The 16,557-nt window shown below is 50.4% G+C and overlaps 1 protein-coding gene across 1 annotated transcript in view; it reads left to right on the top strand.

The window, feature by feature from the left end:
- LOC121879530 (mucin-2-like) overlaps positions 1-16,066 on the top strand; it is a gene marked incomplete at both ends in the record, with an annotated part of 17,820 nt that extends 1,754 nt beyond the window's left edge. The window contains 9 exon segments of the mRNA XM_042386193.1: positions 12,391-12,659; positions 12,661-12,852; positions 12,930-13,179; positions 13,291-13,422; positions 13,478-13,630; positions 13,855-14,048; positions 14,831-15,050; positions 15,106-15,373; positions 15,844-16,066. Of these exon segments, the coding sequence (XP_042242127.1) occupies positions 12,391-12,659; positions 12,661-12,852; positions 12,930-13,179; positions 13,291-13,422; positions 13,478-13,630; positions 13,855-14,048; positions 14,831-15,050; positions 15,106-15,373; positions 15,844-16,066 (1,901 nt within the window).
- Positions 16,067-16,557: the final 491 nt, after the last annotated feature.

The following is a 16,557-nucleotide window of genomic DNA, read 5'->3' as shown; positions in this document are numbered from 1 at the left end:
GGTCCACACTGCTGGGCTCCACACTGTGCTGGGCCCCACACTCTTGCTGGACCCCATACTGTGTTGGGCTCCACACTGTGTTGGGTCTACACTGTGCTGGGTCTACACTGCGCTGGGTCTACACTGTGTTGGGTCTACACTGTGGCTGGGTCTACACTGTGGCTGGGCTCACACTGTGTTGGGTCTTACACTGTGTTGGGTCTGCACCGTGTTGGGTCTTACACTGTACTGGGTCTACACTGTGTTGGGTCTACACTGTGTTGGGTCTTACTGTACTGGGCTCCATACTGTGCTGGCTCACACTGTGTTGGGCCCACACTGTGTTGGGTCTACACTGTGTTGGGCCTACACTGTGTTGGGTCTGCACCTGTGTTGGCCCACACTGCTTTTGGGTCTACACTGTGCTGATCTACACTGGTGTTGGCCCACACTGTGTTGGGTCCACACTGTGTTGGGCTCCACACTCTGTTGGATCTAAGCACTGGTGTTGGATCTTACACCTGTGTTGGGTCCACACTGTGTTGGGCTCCACACTGTGCTGGGTCTACACTGTGCTGGGGTCCACACTGGTGCTGGGCTCCACACTGTGTTGGGATCTACACTGTGTTGGGCCTGCACTGTGCTGGGCTCCGGCACCTGTGCTTGGGTCCACACTGTTTTGGGTCTTCACTGTACTGGGGTCCACACTGTGTTGGGTCTACACTGTGTTGGGTCTACACTGTACTGGGTCTACACTGTGCTGGGTCTACACCCTGTGCTGGCCCACACTCTGTGCTGGGTCTACACTGTGTTGTCTACACTGTGTTGGGTCTACACTGTGTTGGGCCCTGCACTGTGCTGGCCCACACTGTGCTGGGTCTACACTGTGTTGGGTCTACACTGTGCTGGGTCTACACTGTGTTGGGTCTGCACTGTGTTGGGTCTGCACTGTGTTGGCCCACACTGTGCTGGCCCACACTGTGTTGGGCTCCACACTGTGCTGGGCCCTCACTCGTTGGGTCTACACTGTGCTGGGTCTACACCTGTGCTGGGTCTACACTGTGTTGGGCCCACACTGTGCTGGATCTACACTGCAAGCTGGGATCTACACTGTGCTGGATCTTACACTGTGCTGGGATCTACACTGGTGCTGGGATCTTCACACTGTGTTGGGTCTACACTGCTGATCTACACTGTTGGCCCACACTGTGTTGGGTCTACACTGTATTGGGGTCTACACTCGTGCTGGGATCTACACTGTGTTGGGCCCACACTGTGTTGGGATCTACACTGTGTTGGGCCCACACTGTGTTGGGTGTACACTGCGGCTGGGTGTACACTGTGTTGGGTGCACACTGTGCTGGAGCCACACCAAAGCTGGAGCCACTGTGTTGGGTCTACACTGTGTTGGGCTCCACACTGTGTTGGGTCTACACTGTGTTGGGTCTACACTGTGTTGGGTCTACACTGTGTTGGGCCCACACTGTGCTGGCCCACACTGTGTTGGCCCACACTGTGTTGGGCTCCACACTGTGTTGGCCCACACTGCTGGGTCACTGTGCTGGATCTACACTGTGTTGGGTCTACACTGTGCTGGGTCTACACTGTGTTGGGTCTGAAACAGAAGTTGGGTCTACACTGTGTTGGGTCTGCACTGTGTTGGATCTATTAATTGTGTTGGGTCCAGAATTGTGTTGGGTCTGGGGTACCTGGTGTTGGGTCTGCACTGGGTGTTGGGTCTGCACTGTGTTGGGTCTGCACTGTGTTGGGTCTGCACTGTGTTGGGTCTGCACTGTGTTGGGTCTGCAATTGTGTTGGCCCACACTCAGGTTGGGTTCACACCGTGTTGGGTCTACACTGTGTTGGGTCTACACTGTGTTGGGCTCCACACTGTGCTGGGCTCCACACTGTGTTGGGTCTACACTGTGCTGGGGCCCACACTGTGCTGGGTCTACACTCGTGTTGGGTCTACACTGTGCTGGGTCTACACTGTGTTGGATCTACACTGTGTTGGGCTCCACACTGTGTTGGGTCTTTCACTCGTACTGGCCCACACTGTGTTGGGCCCACACTGTGCTGGGCCCACACTGTGCTGGGCCCACACTGTGCTGGGCCCACACTGTGTTGGGCCCACTGTGTTGGGTCTTCACTGTACTGGGTCTACACTGTGTTTGGTCCACACTGTGTTGGGCTCCATACTGTATTGGCCCACACTGTGCTGGGTCTACACTGTACAGGGTCTACACTGTGTTGGGTCTGCACTGTGTTGGGTCTACACTGTGTTGGGTCTAATTGTGTTGGCTCCACTGTGTTGGGTCTGCACTGTGTTGGGTCTGCACTGGTGTTGGGTCTGCACTGTGTTGGGTCTGCACTGTGTTGGGTCTACATTGCATGGGGTCTGCACTGTGTTGGGTCTGCACTGTGTTGGCTCTGCACTGTGCCAGTCTGCACTGTGCTGGGTCTGCACTGTGTTGGGTCTGCACTGTGTAGGGTCTTGCACTGCTGGCTCTGCACCGGGTGTGCTGGGTCTACACTGCGTCTGCACTGCTGGGTCTGCACTGTGTTGGGCCCTGCACTGGGTGTTGAGTCTGCACTGTGCTGAGCCTGCACTGTGTTGGGTCTGCACTGTGTTGGGCTCCACACTGTGTTGAGTCTGCACTGTGTTGGGTCTGCACTGTGTTGGCTCTGCACTGTGTTGGGTCTACACTGTATGGGGGGTCTGCACTGTGTTGGGTCTTGCACTGTGTTGGGTCTACACTGTATGGGGTCTGCACCTGTGTTGGGTCTGCACTGTGTTGGGTCTACACTGTGTTGTGTCTTACTGTGTTGGGTCTGCACTCTGTGTTGGGTCTGCACTGTGGTTGGGTCTGCACTGTGTTGGGTCTAGTACTGCAAGTTGGGCCCACACTGTATGGGGTCTGCACTGTGTTGGGTCTGCACTGTGCTGGCTCTGCACTGTGTTGGGTCTACACTGTATGGGGTCTGCAATTGTGTTGGGTCTGCACTCGTGCTGGGTCTACACTGTGCTGGGTCTTTTACTGTTGGGTCTGCACTGTGTTGGGTCTGCACTGTGTTGGGTCTGCACTGTGTTGGGTCTGCACTGTGTTGGCTCTGCACTGTGTTGGGTCTACACTGTGTTGGGTCTGCACTGTGTTGGGTCTACACTGTTACCACACTCTGTGTTGGCCCACATCATGTTGGTCTTAATTAAAGTTGAGTCTGCACTGTGTTGAGTCTGCACTGTGTTGGAGTCTGCACTGTGTGTAGGGTCTGCACTGTGTTGGGTCTGTACCGTGTTGGGTCTGCACTGTGTTGGCCCTGGTACCGTATGGGGTCTGCATCAGTTGAGTCTTGCACTGTGTTGAGTCTGCCAGTACTGTGTTGGGTCTGCACTGTGTTGGGTCTGGTACTGTGTTAGGTCTGTACTGTGTTGGCTCCACATTCTCACAAAGGTCTGCACTGTGTTGAGTCTGCACTGTGTTGAGTCTGCATTGTGTTGAGTCTGCACTGTGTAGGGTCTAAATGTAGGTCTGCACTGTGTTGGGTCTGCACTGTGTTGGGCCCGTACTGTGTTGGGTCTGCACTGTGGCGGGGGTCTGTGCACTGTGCTGGGTCTGCACTGTGTTGGCCCACCTGTTGGGTCTACTGTGTTGGGTCTGGCACTGTGTTGTCTGCACTGTGTTGGGTCTGCACTGTGTTGGGTCTGCACTGTGTTGGGTCTGACACTGTATGGGGGTCTGCACTGTGTTGGGTCTGCACTGTGCTGGGTCTACACTGTATGGGGGGTCTGCACTGTGCTAGTCTGCACTGTGTTGGCTCTGCACTGTGTTGGGTCTTTACACTGTATGGGGTCTGCACTGTGTTGGGTCCACCTGTGCTGGGTCTATACCGTGTTGGGTCTTTACTGTGTTGGGTCTGCACTGTGTTGGGTCTGCACTGTGTTGGGTCTGCACTGTGTTGGGTCTGCACTGGTGGGTTGGGTTTGCACTGTGTTGGGCCCACACTGTGTTGGGTCTGGCACTGGGTGTTGGCCCACACTGTGCTGGGCTCATACTGTGTTGGGCCTACACTCAAAGGCCCACACTGTGTTGGGCTCCACACTGTGTTGGGTCTACACTGTGTTGGCCCACACCTGTGTTGGGCTCCACACTGTGCTGTCTGCACTGTGTTGGGCCCACATCAAAGTTGGGCCTTACTGTGTTGTGTCCACTGTGTTGGGTCTGCACCTGTGTTGGGTCTGCACTGGTGTTGGCTCTGCACTGTGTTGGCTCCACACTGTGTTGGCCCACACTGCAGTTGGGTCTACACCTGTGTTGGTCTGCACTGTGTTGAGTCTGCACTGTGTTGAGTCTGCACTGTGTTGGGTCTGCACTGTGTTGGCCCACACCTGTGTTGGGTCTGCACTGTGTGTGGGTCTCAATTGTGTTGGGTCTGGCATTGTGTTGGGTCTGCACTGTGTTGGGTCTGCACTTTCGTATGGGGTCTGCACTCAAAGTGGGGTCTAAAATTGTGTTGAGTCTGCACTGTGTTGGGTCTGCACTGTGTTGGGTCTGCACTGTGTTTGGGTCTACACTGTGTTGGGCTCCACACTGTGCTGGGTCTGCACTGTGTTGGGTCTTGCACTGGTGTTAGTCTGCATCAGGTTAGTCTGTACTGTGTAGGGTCTGCACTGTGTGTAGGTCTGCACTGCTGGGTCTGCACTGTGTTGGGTCTGTAATCATGTTGGGTCTGCACTGTATGGGGTCTGCACTGCAAGGTCTGCACTGTGTTGGCTCTGCACTGTGTTGGTCTACACTGTGTTGGGTCTGCACTGTGTTGGGCTCCACACTGTGTCAGTCTACACTGTGTTAGTCTCACACTGTGTTGGCTCTGCACTGTGTTGGGTCTGCACTGTGTTGGGTCTACACTGTGTTGGCCCACACTGTGTCAGTCTACACTGCTGGGCCTGCACTGTGTTGAGTCTGCACTGTGCTGAGCTCCGGTACTGTGCTTGAGTCTGCACTCAGTAGGGTCTGGGTGCACTGTAGGGTCTGCACTGTGTTGGGTCTACACTGTGTTGGGTCTGCACTCTGTGTTGGCCTACACTGTGTTGGGTCTACATCGTTGGGTCTATACCAAAGTTGGGTCTACACTGTGTTGGCCTGCATCAGTTGGGCTCACACTGTGCTGGGTCTGCACTGTGTTGGGTCCGCACTGTGTAGGGTCTGCACTGTGTTAAAGGGGCTTGCACTGTGTTGGGTCTGCACTGTGTTGGGTCTGCACTGTGTTGGGTCTGCACTGTGTTGGTCCACTGTGTTGGTCTGCACTGTGTTGGGTCTACACTGTGTTGGGTCTGCACTGTGTTGGGTCTGCACTGTGCTGGGTCTGCACTGTGTTGGTCTTACACTGTGTTGGGTCTCAATTGTGTTGGGTCTGCAATGTGTTGGGTCTACACTGTGTTGGGCCTGGTACTGTGTTGGGTCTGCACTCGTGTTGGGGTCTGTACTTGTGTTGGCTCCACACTGTGCTGGGTCTGCACTGTGTTGGGTCTGGCACTGTGTTGGTCTGCACTGTGTTGGGTCTGCACTGCTTCAATCTGCACTGTGTCAGTCTGCACTGTGTTGGCCCGCACTGTGTTGGGTCTGCACTGTGCTGGGTCTGCACTGTGTTGGGTCTGCACTGTGTTGGCCCTGCACTGTGTTGGGTCTGCACCTGTGTTGTCTGCACTGGGTGTTGGGTCTGCACTGTGTTGGGTCTGCACTGTGTTGGGTCTACACTGTGTTGGGTCCACACTGTGTTGGGCCTGTACTGTGTTGGGCCCACTGTGTTGGCCCACACTGTGTTGGGTCTGTACCAGTTTGGTCTTACACTGTGTCGGTCTGGCACCAAAAGTTGGGTCTGCACTGTGTTGGGTCTAAAATTATGTTGGGTCTGGCACTGTGTTGGGTCTGCACTGTGCTGGGTCCACACTGTGTTGGGCCCACCGTGTTGGGCTCCACACTGTGTTGGCCTGCACCCGTAAGCTGGGCTCCACACTGTGTTGGGCTCCACACCGTGCTGGGTTCATACCGTGTTGGGTCTGCACTGTGTTGGCTCCATACACTGTGTTGGGTCTACACTGTGTTGGGTCTGCACCTGTGTTGGGTCTGCACCGTGTTGGGTCATTCCTGGCACCGTGTTGGGTCTGCACCGTGTTGGGTTCCGTACCTGTGTTGGGTCTGCACTGTGTTGGGTCCAGCACTGTGTAGGGTCTTGCACCGTGTTGGGTCTGCACCGTGTTGGGTCTACACTGTGTTGGGTCTGCACTGTGTTGGGTCTGCACTGTGTTGGTCTGCACCGTGTTGGGTCTGGTAACTGTGTTGGGTTCTGCACCGTGTTGGGTCTGCACTGTGTTGGTCTGCACTGTGTTGGGTCTGGTACTGTGTGTAGGGTCTTTGCACTGTGTTGGCTCCATACTGCTGGGCTCCACACTGTGTTGGGCCCACACTGTGCTGGGTCTACACTGTTGGGCTCCACACTGTGCTGGGTCTGCACCTGTGTTGGGTCTGCACTGTGTTGGGTCTACACCATGTTGGGTCCACACCGTGTTGGGTCTGCACTGTGTTGGGTCTGCACTGTTGGGTCTGCACTGTGTAGGTCTGCACTGTGTTGGCCCACACTGTAAGTGTTGGGTCTACACTGTGTTGGGTCTACACTGTGTTGGGTCTACACTGTTGGGTCTTACACTGTGCTGGGTCTGCACTGTGTTGGGTCTGCACTGTGTTGGGCCCACACTGTGTTGGGTCTACACTGTGTTGGGTGTGCACCTAAGCTAGGTCTGCACCGTGTTGGGTCTGCACTGTGCTGGGTCTGCACTGTGTTGGGTCTGCACTGTGTTGGGTCTGCACTGTGTTGGGTCTGCACTGTGTTGGCCCACACTGTGTTGGGGCCCTGCACTGTGCTGGGTCTGCACTGGTGCTGGGTCTACACTGTGTTGGGGCCCACACTGTGTTGGGTCTACACACTGTGTTGGGTCTACACTGTGTTGGGCTCCACACTGTGTTGGCCCAAGTACCTGTGTTGGGCTCCACATCAGGTTTGGCTCCACACTGGTGTTGGGTCATCTACACTCGCTGTGTTGGGTCCACTGTGTTGGGTTCAGCACTGTGTTGGGCCCTTACACCGTGTTGGGTCTACACTGTGTTGGCCCACACTGTGCTTCATTCACACTGTGTTGGGTCTACACTGTGTTGGGTCTACACCAGTTGGGTCTGCACTGTGTTGGGTCTACACTGTGTTGGGCTCCACTGTGTTGGCCCATACTGTGTTGGGTCTGCACTGTGCTGGGTCTACACTGTTCTGGGTCTACACTGTGCTGGGCTCATGGCCTCGTGCTGGTGGGTCTACACTGTGGCTGGTGGCCCACACTCCTGTGTTAGTCTTACACTGTGTTGGGTCTTCACTGTGTTGGGTCTTCACTGTGTTGGGTCTACACTGTGTTGGGTCTACACTGTGTTGGGGTCTAGCACTCTGTTGGATCTTAAGCACTGTGTGTTGGCCCACACTGCGTTGGGTCTGCTGCACCTCGTGTTGGGTCTGCACTGGGTTGGGCCTGCACTGGGTTGGGTCTTGCACTTGCTGGGTCTGCACTGTGTTGGGTCTGCACTGTGTTGGGTCTGCACTGGGTTGGGTCTGCACTGGTTGGGTCTGCACTGGGTTGGCTCACACTGTGTTGGGTCTACACTGTGTTGGGCTCCACTGTGTTGGGTCTGTACTGGGTTGGGTCTCACTGGGTTGGGCTCCACTGTACTGGCCTACACTGTGTTGGGGCCTGGCACTCGTGTTGGGCCTTACACTGTGTTGGGTCTTGCACTGTGTTGGGCTCCACACTGTGTCATCTGCACTCTGTGTTGGGTCTGCACTGTGATGGGTCTGCACTATGTTGGGTCTGCACTGTGTTGGGTCTTACTGTGTTGGGTCTGCACTGTGTTGGGTCTGTACTGTGTTGGGTCTGCACTGTGTTGGCCTACACTGGGTTGGGCTCCTGCACTGTGCTGGGTCTACTGTGTTGGGTCTATACTGTGTTGGGTCTGCACTGTGTTGGGTCTGCACTGGGCTGGCCTGGTACCCTGGGTTGGGTGTGCACTGTGATGGGTCTGCACTGTGTTGGCCCACACTGTGTTTGGTCTTGCACTGTGTTGGGTCTGCACTGTGATGGGTCTGCACTGGTGGTTGGGTCTGCACTGTGTTGGGTCTGCACTGTGTTGGGTCTGCACTGTGTTGGGTCTGCACTGTGTTGGGTCTGCACTGTGTTGGGTCTACACTGGGCTGGGTCTGCACTCCGTTGGGCCCATACCTCAGTGTTGGGTCTGCACTGTGTTGGGCTCCGCACTGTGTTGGGCCCGTGCCAGGTGTTGGTCTACACTGTGTTGGGTCTGCACTGTGTTGGGTCTACACTGTGTTGGGTCTGCACTGTGTTGGGTCTACACTGTGTTGGGTCTACACTGTGTTGGGTCTGCACTGTGTTGGGTCTACTACTACTACTTTGCTCTCACTCGGACTCGATTATGACGATCGTCCAGCTAAGATAAAATAATATGAGTTGTTAAGGATGTCACCTAGGTTGGTGAGTTCTGAGATGACTAGTGAGGCTGATACGGTACCGGCAAGGTAATCCACCGATGTTACACGTGTGGAGGGCTACATCTAGTGCGGGAGGGGCGGCGGTTAGTGTTTTTCAGGTGTTGGCGCTTGTCTGACTCGGTATGCAGTCGGGCAAACTCGAAAGTATTAACACGTGTGGTGCTCCTCAAAGCGTTACCGTGTGGAGTAATCGTCTCCCAAGTGAGGGGGTCGATTTGGCACTTTTTCAGGTTTGTCTTAAGACTATCCTTATACCTATTCAGTTGCCCGCCGGCGTTACCTTTACTATTCGTTAGGTGACTGTAAAGTAGCTGCTTTGGCAGTCTACTGTCGTCCATGTGGGTAACATGGCCACTCCAGCGTAGTTGTTCATGGATAATGGTAGCCTCGATGCTCCTACAGTTGGTGTCAGCGAGAATATTGGCATTTGTTCTCTTGTCTTCCCAGCGAACTCAGTGCCTTGAGGTGCCTCTGTATGTAAACCATGTCTCGCTGTCATATAGTAGGGTGAGGAAGACCACTGCTCGATATACGTGTAACTTTGTAGATAAATTCAGCTCCCTTCAGCTGAAGACAAGGTGTGGCGTTGGCCAAAGGATAGAGATGCACATCTAATCCGATGTTGAATCTATTCATCGTTGTCCGCGGTGGTGGACAGGTGGGAGCTGAGATACTGGAAGTGGGTAACATTAGAGAGGGTAGTACTGTTAAGATGGATGGATGGTGGAGGTGTGGCTGAACCAGGGGCAGGATGAAAGAGAACCTGAGTCTTATGTATATTCACCTCAAAGCCGAAGTGTGCATAAGCATCTGTGTAGGTGTTGAGAATTTCCTGTAGGTCGTGTTTGGTGTGAGCGACAAGGGTGAGGTCATCTGCAAACTGAAGTTCAGTAAGGGAAGCTGCTGACACCTTTGTTTCTGCCTGGAGTCGTCTTATGTTGAAAAGACCCTTTATCTGATACTCGATGTCCACCTCGCCAGCTAAATTGGCACTGGCACAAGTAAAGAAGGCAGCCAAGAAAATGCAAAAGAGAGTTGGTGCCAGTACACACCCTTGTTTTATTTCCTTTAGATGGGGTAGAACTCAGACTGGGTGCCATTGTGCAGGACACTGCCGTTCATGCCATCGTGGAGTTGCCAAAATGGCTGAGGGTCCACCAGAGGGCTTCTCTGTTGACCGAGTTGAAGGCCTTGGTTAGGTCGATGAAGGCCATGTACAGGTTACAGGTCCTGTATCTAGCCGGCAGCAACGACCATGTTTGTGGTGCCACGTGATGGTCTAAAGCCACATTGAGAGTCTGGGAGAAAGTTTTCCGCCACAGGAAAACATCTGTTTAGTAGGTCTCTGGCGATAATCTTGCTAGCTACAGACAGCAACGAGATCCCGCGGTAGTTGTCACAGTCTGACCGATCTCCCTTGTTTTTATAAATATTGGCAATGGAGGCGTCTTTAAGAACTTGGGGGATTTCTTCCTTTTCCCATTTATTCTCCAAGGGAGAGTGGAGACGGCTGGTAAGCAGAGGTCCTCCTGCTTTATGCACCTTGGCTGGGATTCCATCAGGCCCTGAGTCTTTGTTATTCTTCATCTTTTTTATGGCAGTAGCTACCTTATCCAGGAATTGAGGATAGCGAGGTGGATTAGGTCTGGATGCTTATTGACCTGCTGGGTAGTCACGTTATCCACATCAGTGTTTCGGATGAGCTGCGAATGGCCGTGCTCTTTCCAGCGCTGAAGGAGGCCTTCATCGTCTTTAATTAGGGAGTTACCTTCGAATGAGCAGAGGGTAGCTGCGCCATGAGTGTTTGGCACAGAGAATGTTTTAGTAAAATTGAAAAATTCGCACATTTTGTGGTGATCTGCATTTTTTGTGTTTCATCACATGCTTTATTTTTAAGCCAGTCATTCTTGTGATTGTGAAGTTTGCGCCCGGCCGCCGTCTTCTGCTTGTGGAAATTATCAGTTTTTGTCCGAAACTAAGGATTGTTCTGCCAGGCGGTTAAAGCAGCAGTTTGTCATCGACGAGTACACTGATTTCCGGGTCGTTTTCATCAAAACAGTCCTGGTATATTCTTTCGATTTGGCCGAGGGTCTGCAGGTATTTTTCATGACAGTGTCCAGAATTCTCCATTCGGCACTCGGATTTAGGTTGTTTGTTGTTGGATTGTTTATCAGCCCATGTTCCAGCTGCTCTCTGAAATCATGTGCTACCGCTGCATCCTCCAGAGGCTTAGTGTTAAAACCTCTTCTGGAGGCTTGTTGCCTTCGCCATTTTGGGGCGACGTGAAGTGAGAGCTTGTCTCTAGCGAGCCGATGATCAGTGTCTCAGTGGTCTGAGCTATGCATGGCTCGGGTGATGAGGACATCTCGATGATCTCTTTCTCTGAGAAAGAAGTAGTCAATGAGATGCCAGTGTTTTGATCGTGGGTGTAGCCACGAACCCTTGAATTGGTCAACCTGCCTAAACAAGGTATTGGTGATAGTGAGGTTGTGTCAGTATCTCTGACAAGGTTGGCTTAAAAGGCCTCCTTGATGTCATCGTATGCATCCAGTATTAGGGTGTGTGCACTGATGAAGAAGGCATGACGTGAATGATTCAGTGGGACTCAGTGTCATAAGGCGCTCATTGATCTGAATAGGCATTTCAGTTAGCCTGTGTAGGATGCATCGGCAGGTGGCAAAGCCAACTCCATAAATGCGGGTTCTCTGTGCAGCAGGCTTACCCTTCCAGAAAAGGTATAGCCAGACCCCGTTCTGTGAGTCGACCCTCGTCTGGGAGCCGAGACTCGCTAATGGCTGCTATGTGGATGATATATCTCGCCAGCTCTTTTGCCACAAGGGCAGTTATTCTTTCAGGACGCTCATTTCTATCAGTATCCAGAACGGTCCTGACATTCCACTCAGATACCAAAAGAAGTTTTATAATTTGCTTTGTTTGGATCTGTGATTATGACTGTTTTCGACCGCATAAGGATGACCTTATTGGGTGCGGTTGCCCAGTCAGGTTGGTTCTTTAGGCAGGCTATGTTTAGGGCACCTTTTGTAGCCCCCTCCTCATGTGGGGTGAGCAGAGTGGCTCCTCGAAAAGGCTGCTCAGTCGCACAGACAGGACCGGATTGCACTGCTGCCTAGATCCCAGTGCATAAACGACCATCTTATCTGTGCCGCCCCTGTGCAGAGTTGTGACTGGAGACTCCCAGCAGTCATCTCTGCCTGTCCCCGTCGCCACTCGTCCGTCGCCATAGGACTTTTGGAGTTATTGGTCTTTTGATGAGGATGAGAAGTGTGTTGAGTTGGATGATGGCTGCGCGTGAGTTGATTAATGTGGTGAGGCGGGAGCGCAGTTGATGGATGAGTGTGGCAGACTGGGGACCTTGGCCGTTCCAGCCGTCAACAGATGCGGGGAATGCGAAGTTGTTGGTAATCATATTTCCCGCCTCTGTTGACGGCTCAGCGGCCAAATTCCCAGTCAGTCACACTCATCCACCAACTATCAGGACCAGTGTAATAATTCAATGTGATTCTGATCCTTTAAAATGGTAGTTTTTGCATAATGTAGTATTACTGATACGTAATTTGTCTTAGTATGTCTTATTGTGGGTAAAAATATTAAATGCGTCCTCCGAAAACGTCAATTTGATACCAGAGTTTAACAGTTAATTCATGTGTAATATTTCTGATAAACTTCCTACGTGTTCATGTTTGAAATAATTAATGTATGTATCATTATATAATTTAGCTAATATCTTTATTATAAAAACGGTCATTATGAAAAAACTCATTTAGAAATACATCATTACCACTACAACAACCACCACTACAACAACCACCACTAAAACAACCACCACTACAATAACCACCACTACAACAACAACCACTACAACAACCACCACTACAACAACAACCACCACTACAACAACAACCACCACTACAACAACCACCACTACAACAACCACCACTACAAACAAATCCACCACTACAACAACAACCAATACAACAACCACCACTACAACAACCACCACTACAACAACCACCACTACAACCACCACCACTACGACAACCACCACTACAACAACCACCACCACGACCAACAACCACCACAACAACCACTGGAACAAACACTATAACACCCACAACTACAACAACCACCACTACAACAACCACCACTACAACAACAACCACCACTACAACAACCACCACTACAACAACCACCACTACAACAACCACCACTACAACAACCACCACTACAACAACCACCACCACTACAACAACAATCATTGGAACAAACACTACAACACCCAAAACTACAACAACCATCACTACAACAACCATCACTACAACAACCACCACAAAACAACCACCACTACAACACCCACCACCACAACAACAACCACCACTACAACAACCACCACTACAACAACCATAACTGGAACAAACACTATAACACCCATAACTACAACAACCACCACTACAACAACCATCACTACAACAACCACCACTACAACACCCACCACCACAACAACAACCACCACTACAACAACCACCACTACAACAACCATCACTACAACAACCATCACTACAACAACCACCACTACAACAACCACCTACAACAACCATAACTGGAACAAACACTATAACACCCATAACTACAACAACCACCACTACAACAACCACACACAAATACCACTATAACACCCACCACTACAACAACCACCTACAACAACCACCACTACAACAACCACCACTACAACAACCACCACTACAACAAATACCACTATAACACCCACCACTACAACAACCACCACTACAACAACCACCACTACAACAACCACCACAGCTAACCACCACTACAACAACCACCACTACAACAAATACCACTATAACACCCACCACTACAACAACCACCACTACAACAACCACCACTACAACAACCACCACTACAACACCCACCACTACAACACACACCACTACAACAAATACCACTATAACACCCACCACTACAACACCCACCACTACAACAACCACCACTACAACAACCATCACTACAACAACCACCACAACCACACTACAACAACCACCACTACAACAACCATAACTGGAACAAACACTATAACACCCTCACTACAACAACCACCACTACAACAACCATCACTACAACAACCACCACTACAACAACCACCACTACTACAACACACCCCACTACAACAACCACTGGAACAAACACTATAACACCCACCACTGCAACAACCACCACAACAACAATCACTACAACAACCACCTACAACAACCACCACTACAACAACCATAACTGGAACAAACACTATAACACCCATAACTACAACAACCACCACTACAACAACCACCACTACAACAACCACCACTACAACAACCACCACTACAACAAATGCCACTATAACACCCACCACTACAACAACCACCACTACAACAACCACCACTACAACACCCACCACTACAACAAATACCACTAACACCCACCACCACAACAACAACCACCACTACAACAACCACCACTACAACAACCATAACTGGAACAAACACTATAACACCCATAACTACAACAACCACCACTACAACAACCACCACCACTACAACAACCATAACTGGAACAAACTATAACACCCAAAACTACAACAACCACCAATACACAACCATAACTGGAACAAACACTATAACACCCAAAACTACAACAACCACCACTACAACAACCATAACTGAACAAACACTATAACACCATAACTACAACAACCACCACTACAACAAATACCACTACAACACCCACCACCACAACAACAACCACCACTACAACAACCACCACTACAACAACCATACTGGAACAAACACTATAACACCCAAACTACAACAACCACCACTACAACAACCACCACTACAACAATCACCACACAACAACCACCACTACAGCAACCATAACTGGAACAAACACTATAACACCCAAAACTACAACACCACTACAACAACCACCACTACAACAACCACCACTACAACAACCAACTGACAAACTATAACACCCATAACAACAACCACCACTACAACAACCACCACTACAACAACCACCACTACAACAACCATAACTGGACAAACACTATAACACCCAAAACTACACAACCACCACTACAACAACCACCACTACAACCACCACAACAACCACCACTACACAACCACCACACAACCACCACTACAACAACCATACAACAACCATCACTACAACAACCATCACTACAACAACCACCACTACAACAACCACCACTACAACAACCACCACTACAACAACCATAACTGGAACAAACACTATAACACCCATAACTACAACAACCACCACTACAAAAACCACCACTACAACAACCACCACTACAACAACACCACCAACAACCACCACTACAACAAATACCACTATAACACCCACCACTACAACAACCACCACTACAACAAACCACTACAACACCCACCACTACAACAAATACTACTAACACCCACCACTACAACAACACCACCACTACAACAACCACCACTACAACACCCACCACAACACCCACCACTACAACAACCACCACTACAACAACCACCACTACAACAACCACCACTACAACAACCACCACTACAACAAATACCACTATAACACCCACCACTACAACAACCACCACTACAACAACCACCACTACAACACCCACCATTACAACACCCACCACTACAACAACCACCACTACAACAAATACCACTACAACACCCACCACTACAACAACCACCACTACAACAAATACCACTTAACACCCAACACTACAACAACCACCACTACAACAACCACCACTCACAACACCCACCACTACAACACCCCACCACTACAACAAATACTACTAACACCCACCACTACAACAACCATAACTGGAACAAACACTATAACACCCATAACTACAACAACCACCACTACAACAACCATCACTACAACAACAACCACTACAACAACCACCACTACAACAACCACCACAACAACAAACACCACAACAACAACCATAACTGGAACAAACACTATAACACCCATAACTACAACAAACCACTACAACAACCACCACAACAACAACCACCACAACAACAACCATAACTCAAACACTATAACACCCATAACTACAAACAACCACCACTACAACAACCATCACTACAACAACAACCACTAAACAAACAACTACAACAACCACCACAACAACAACCACCACAACAACAACCATAACTGAACAAACACTATAACACCCATAACTACAACAACCACCACTACAACAACCACCACTACAACAACCACCACTACAAAAACAACCACTACAACAACCACCACTACAACAAATACCACTATAACACCCACCACTACAACAACCATCACTAAAACACCCACCACTAAAACAGCCACCACTACAACAAATACTACTATAACACCCACCACTACAACAACCACCACTACAACAACAACCACCACTACAACAAATACCACTACAACACACTCCACCACAAACAACAACCACCACTACAACAACCATCACTACAACAACCATCACTACAACAACCCCACTACACAACAAACCACATTCAACAACCACCACTACAACAACCATAACTGGAACAAACACTATAACACCCATAACTACAAACAACCACCACTACAACAACCACCACTACAACAACCACCACAACAACAACACCCCACAACAACCACCAATAAAAAACACCACTACAACAACCACCACTACAAAAACCAACTACAAACCACCACTATAAACCACCACCACAACAACCACCACTACAACAACCACCACTACAACAACCACCACTACAAATAAACCACCACTACAACAACCACAACTGGAACAACACTATAACACCCATAACTACAACACCCATAACTAAACAACCACCATTATAAACAACCACCACTACAACAACCACCACTACAACA

The sequence above is a fragment of the Homarus americanus genome, unplaced genomic scaffold (genome assembly GCF_018991925.1).
Source record: "Homarus americanus isolate GMGI-L3 unplaced genomic scaffold, GMGI_Hamer_2.0 scaffold11230, whole genome shotgun sequence".
NCBI classification, from domain to species: Eukaryota; Metazoa; Arthropoda; class Malacostraca; order Decapoda; family Nephropidae; genus Homarus; species Homarus americanus.
Note: the sequence above shows the minus strand (reverse complement) of the source record. Positions and strands in the feature narration are given on the sequence as shown.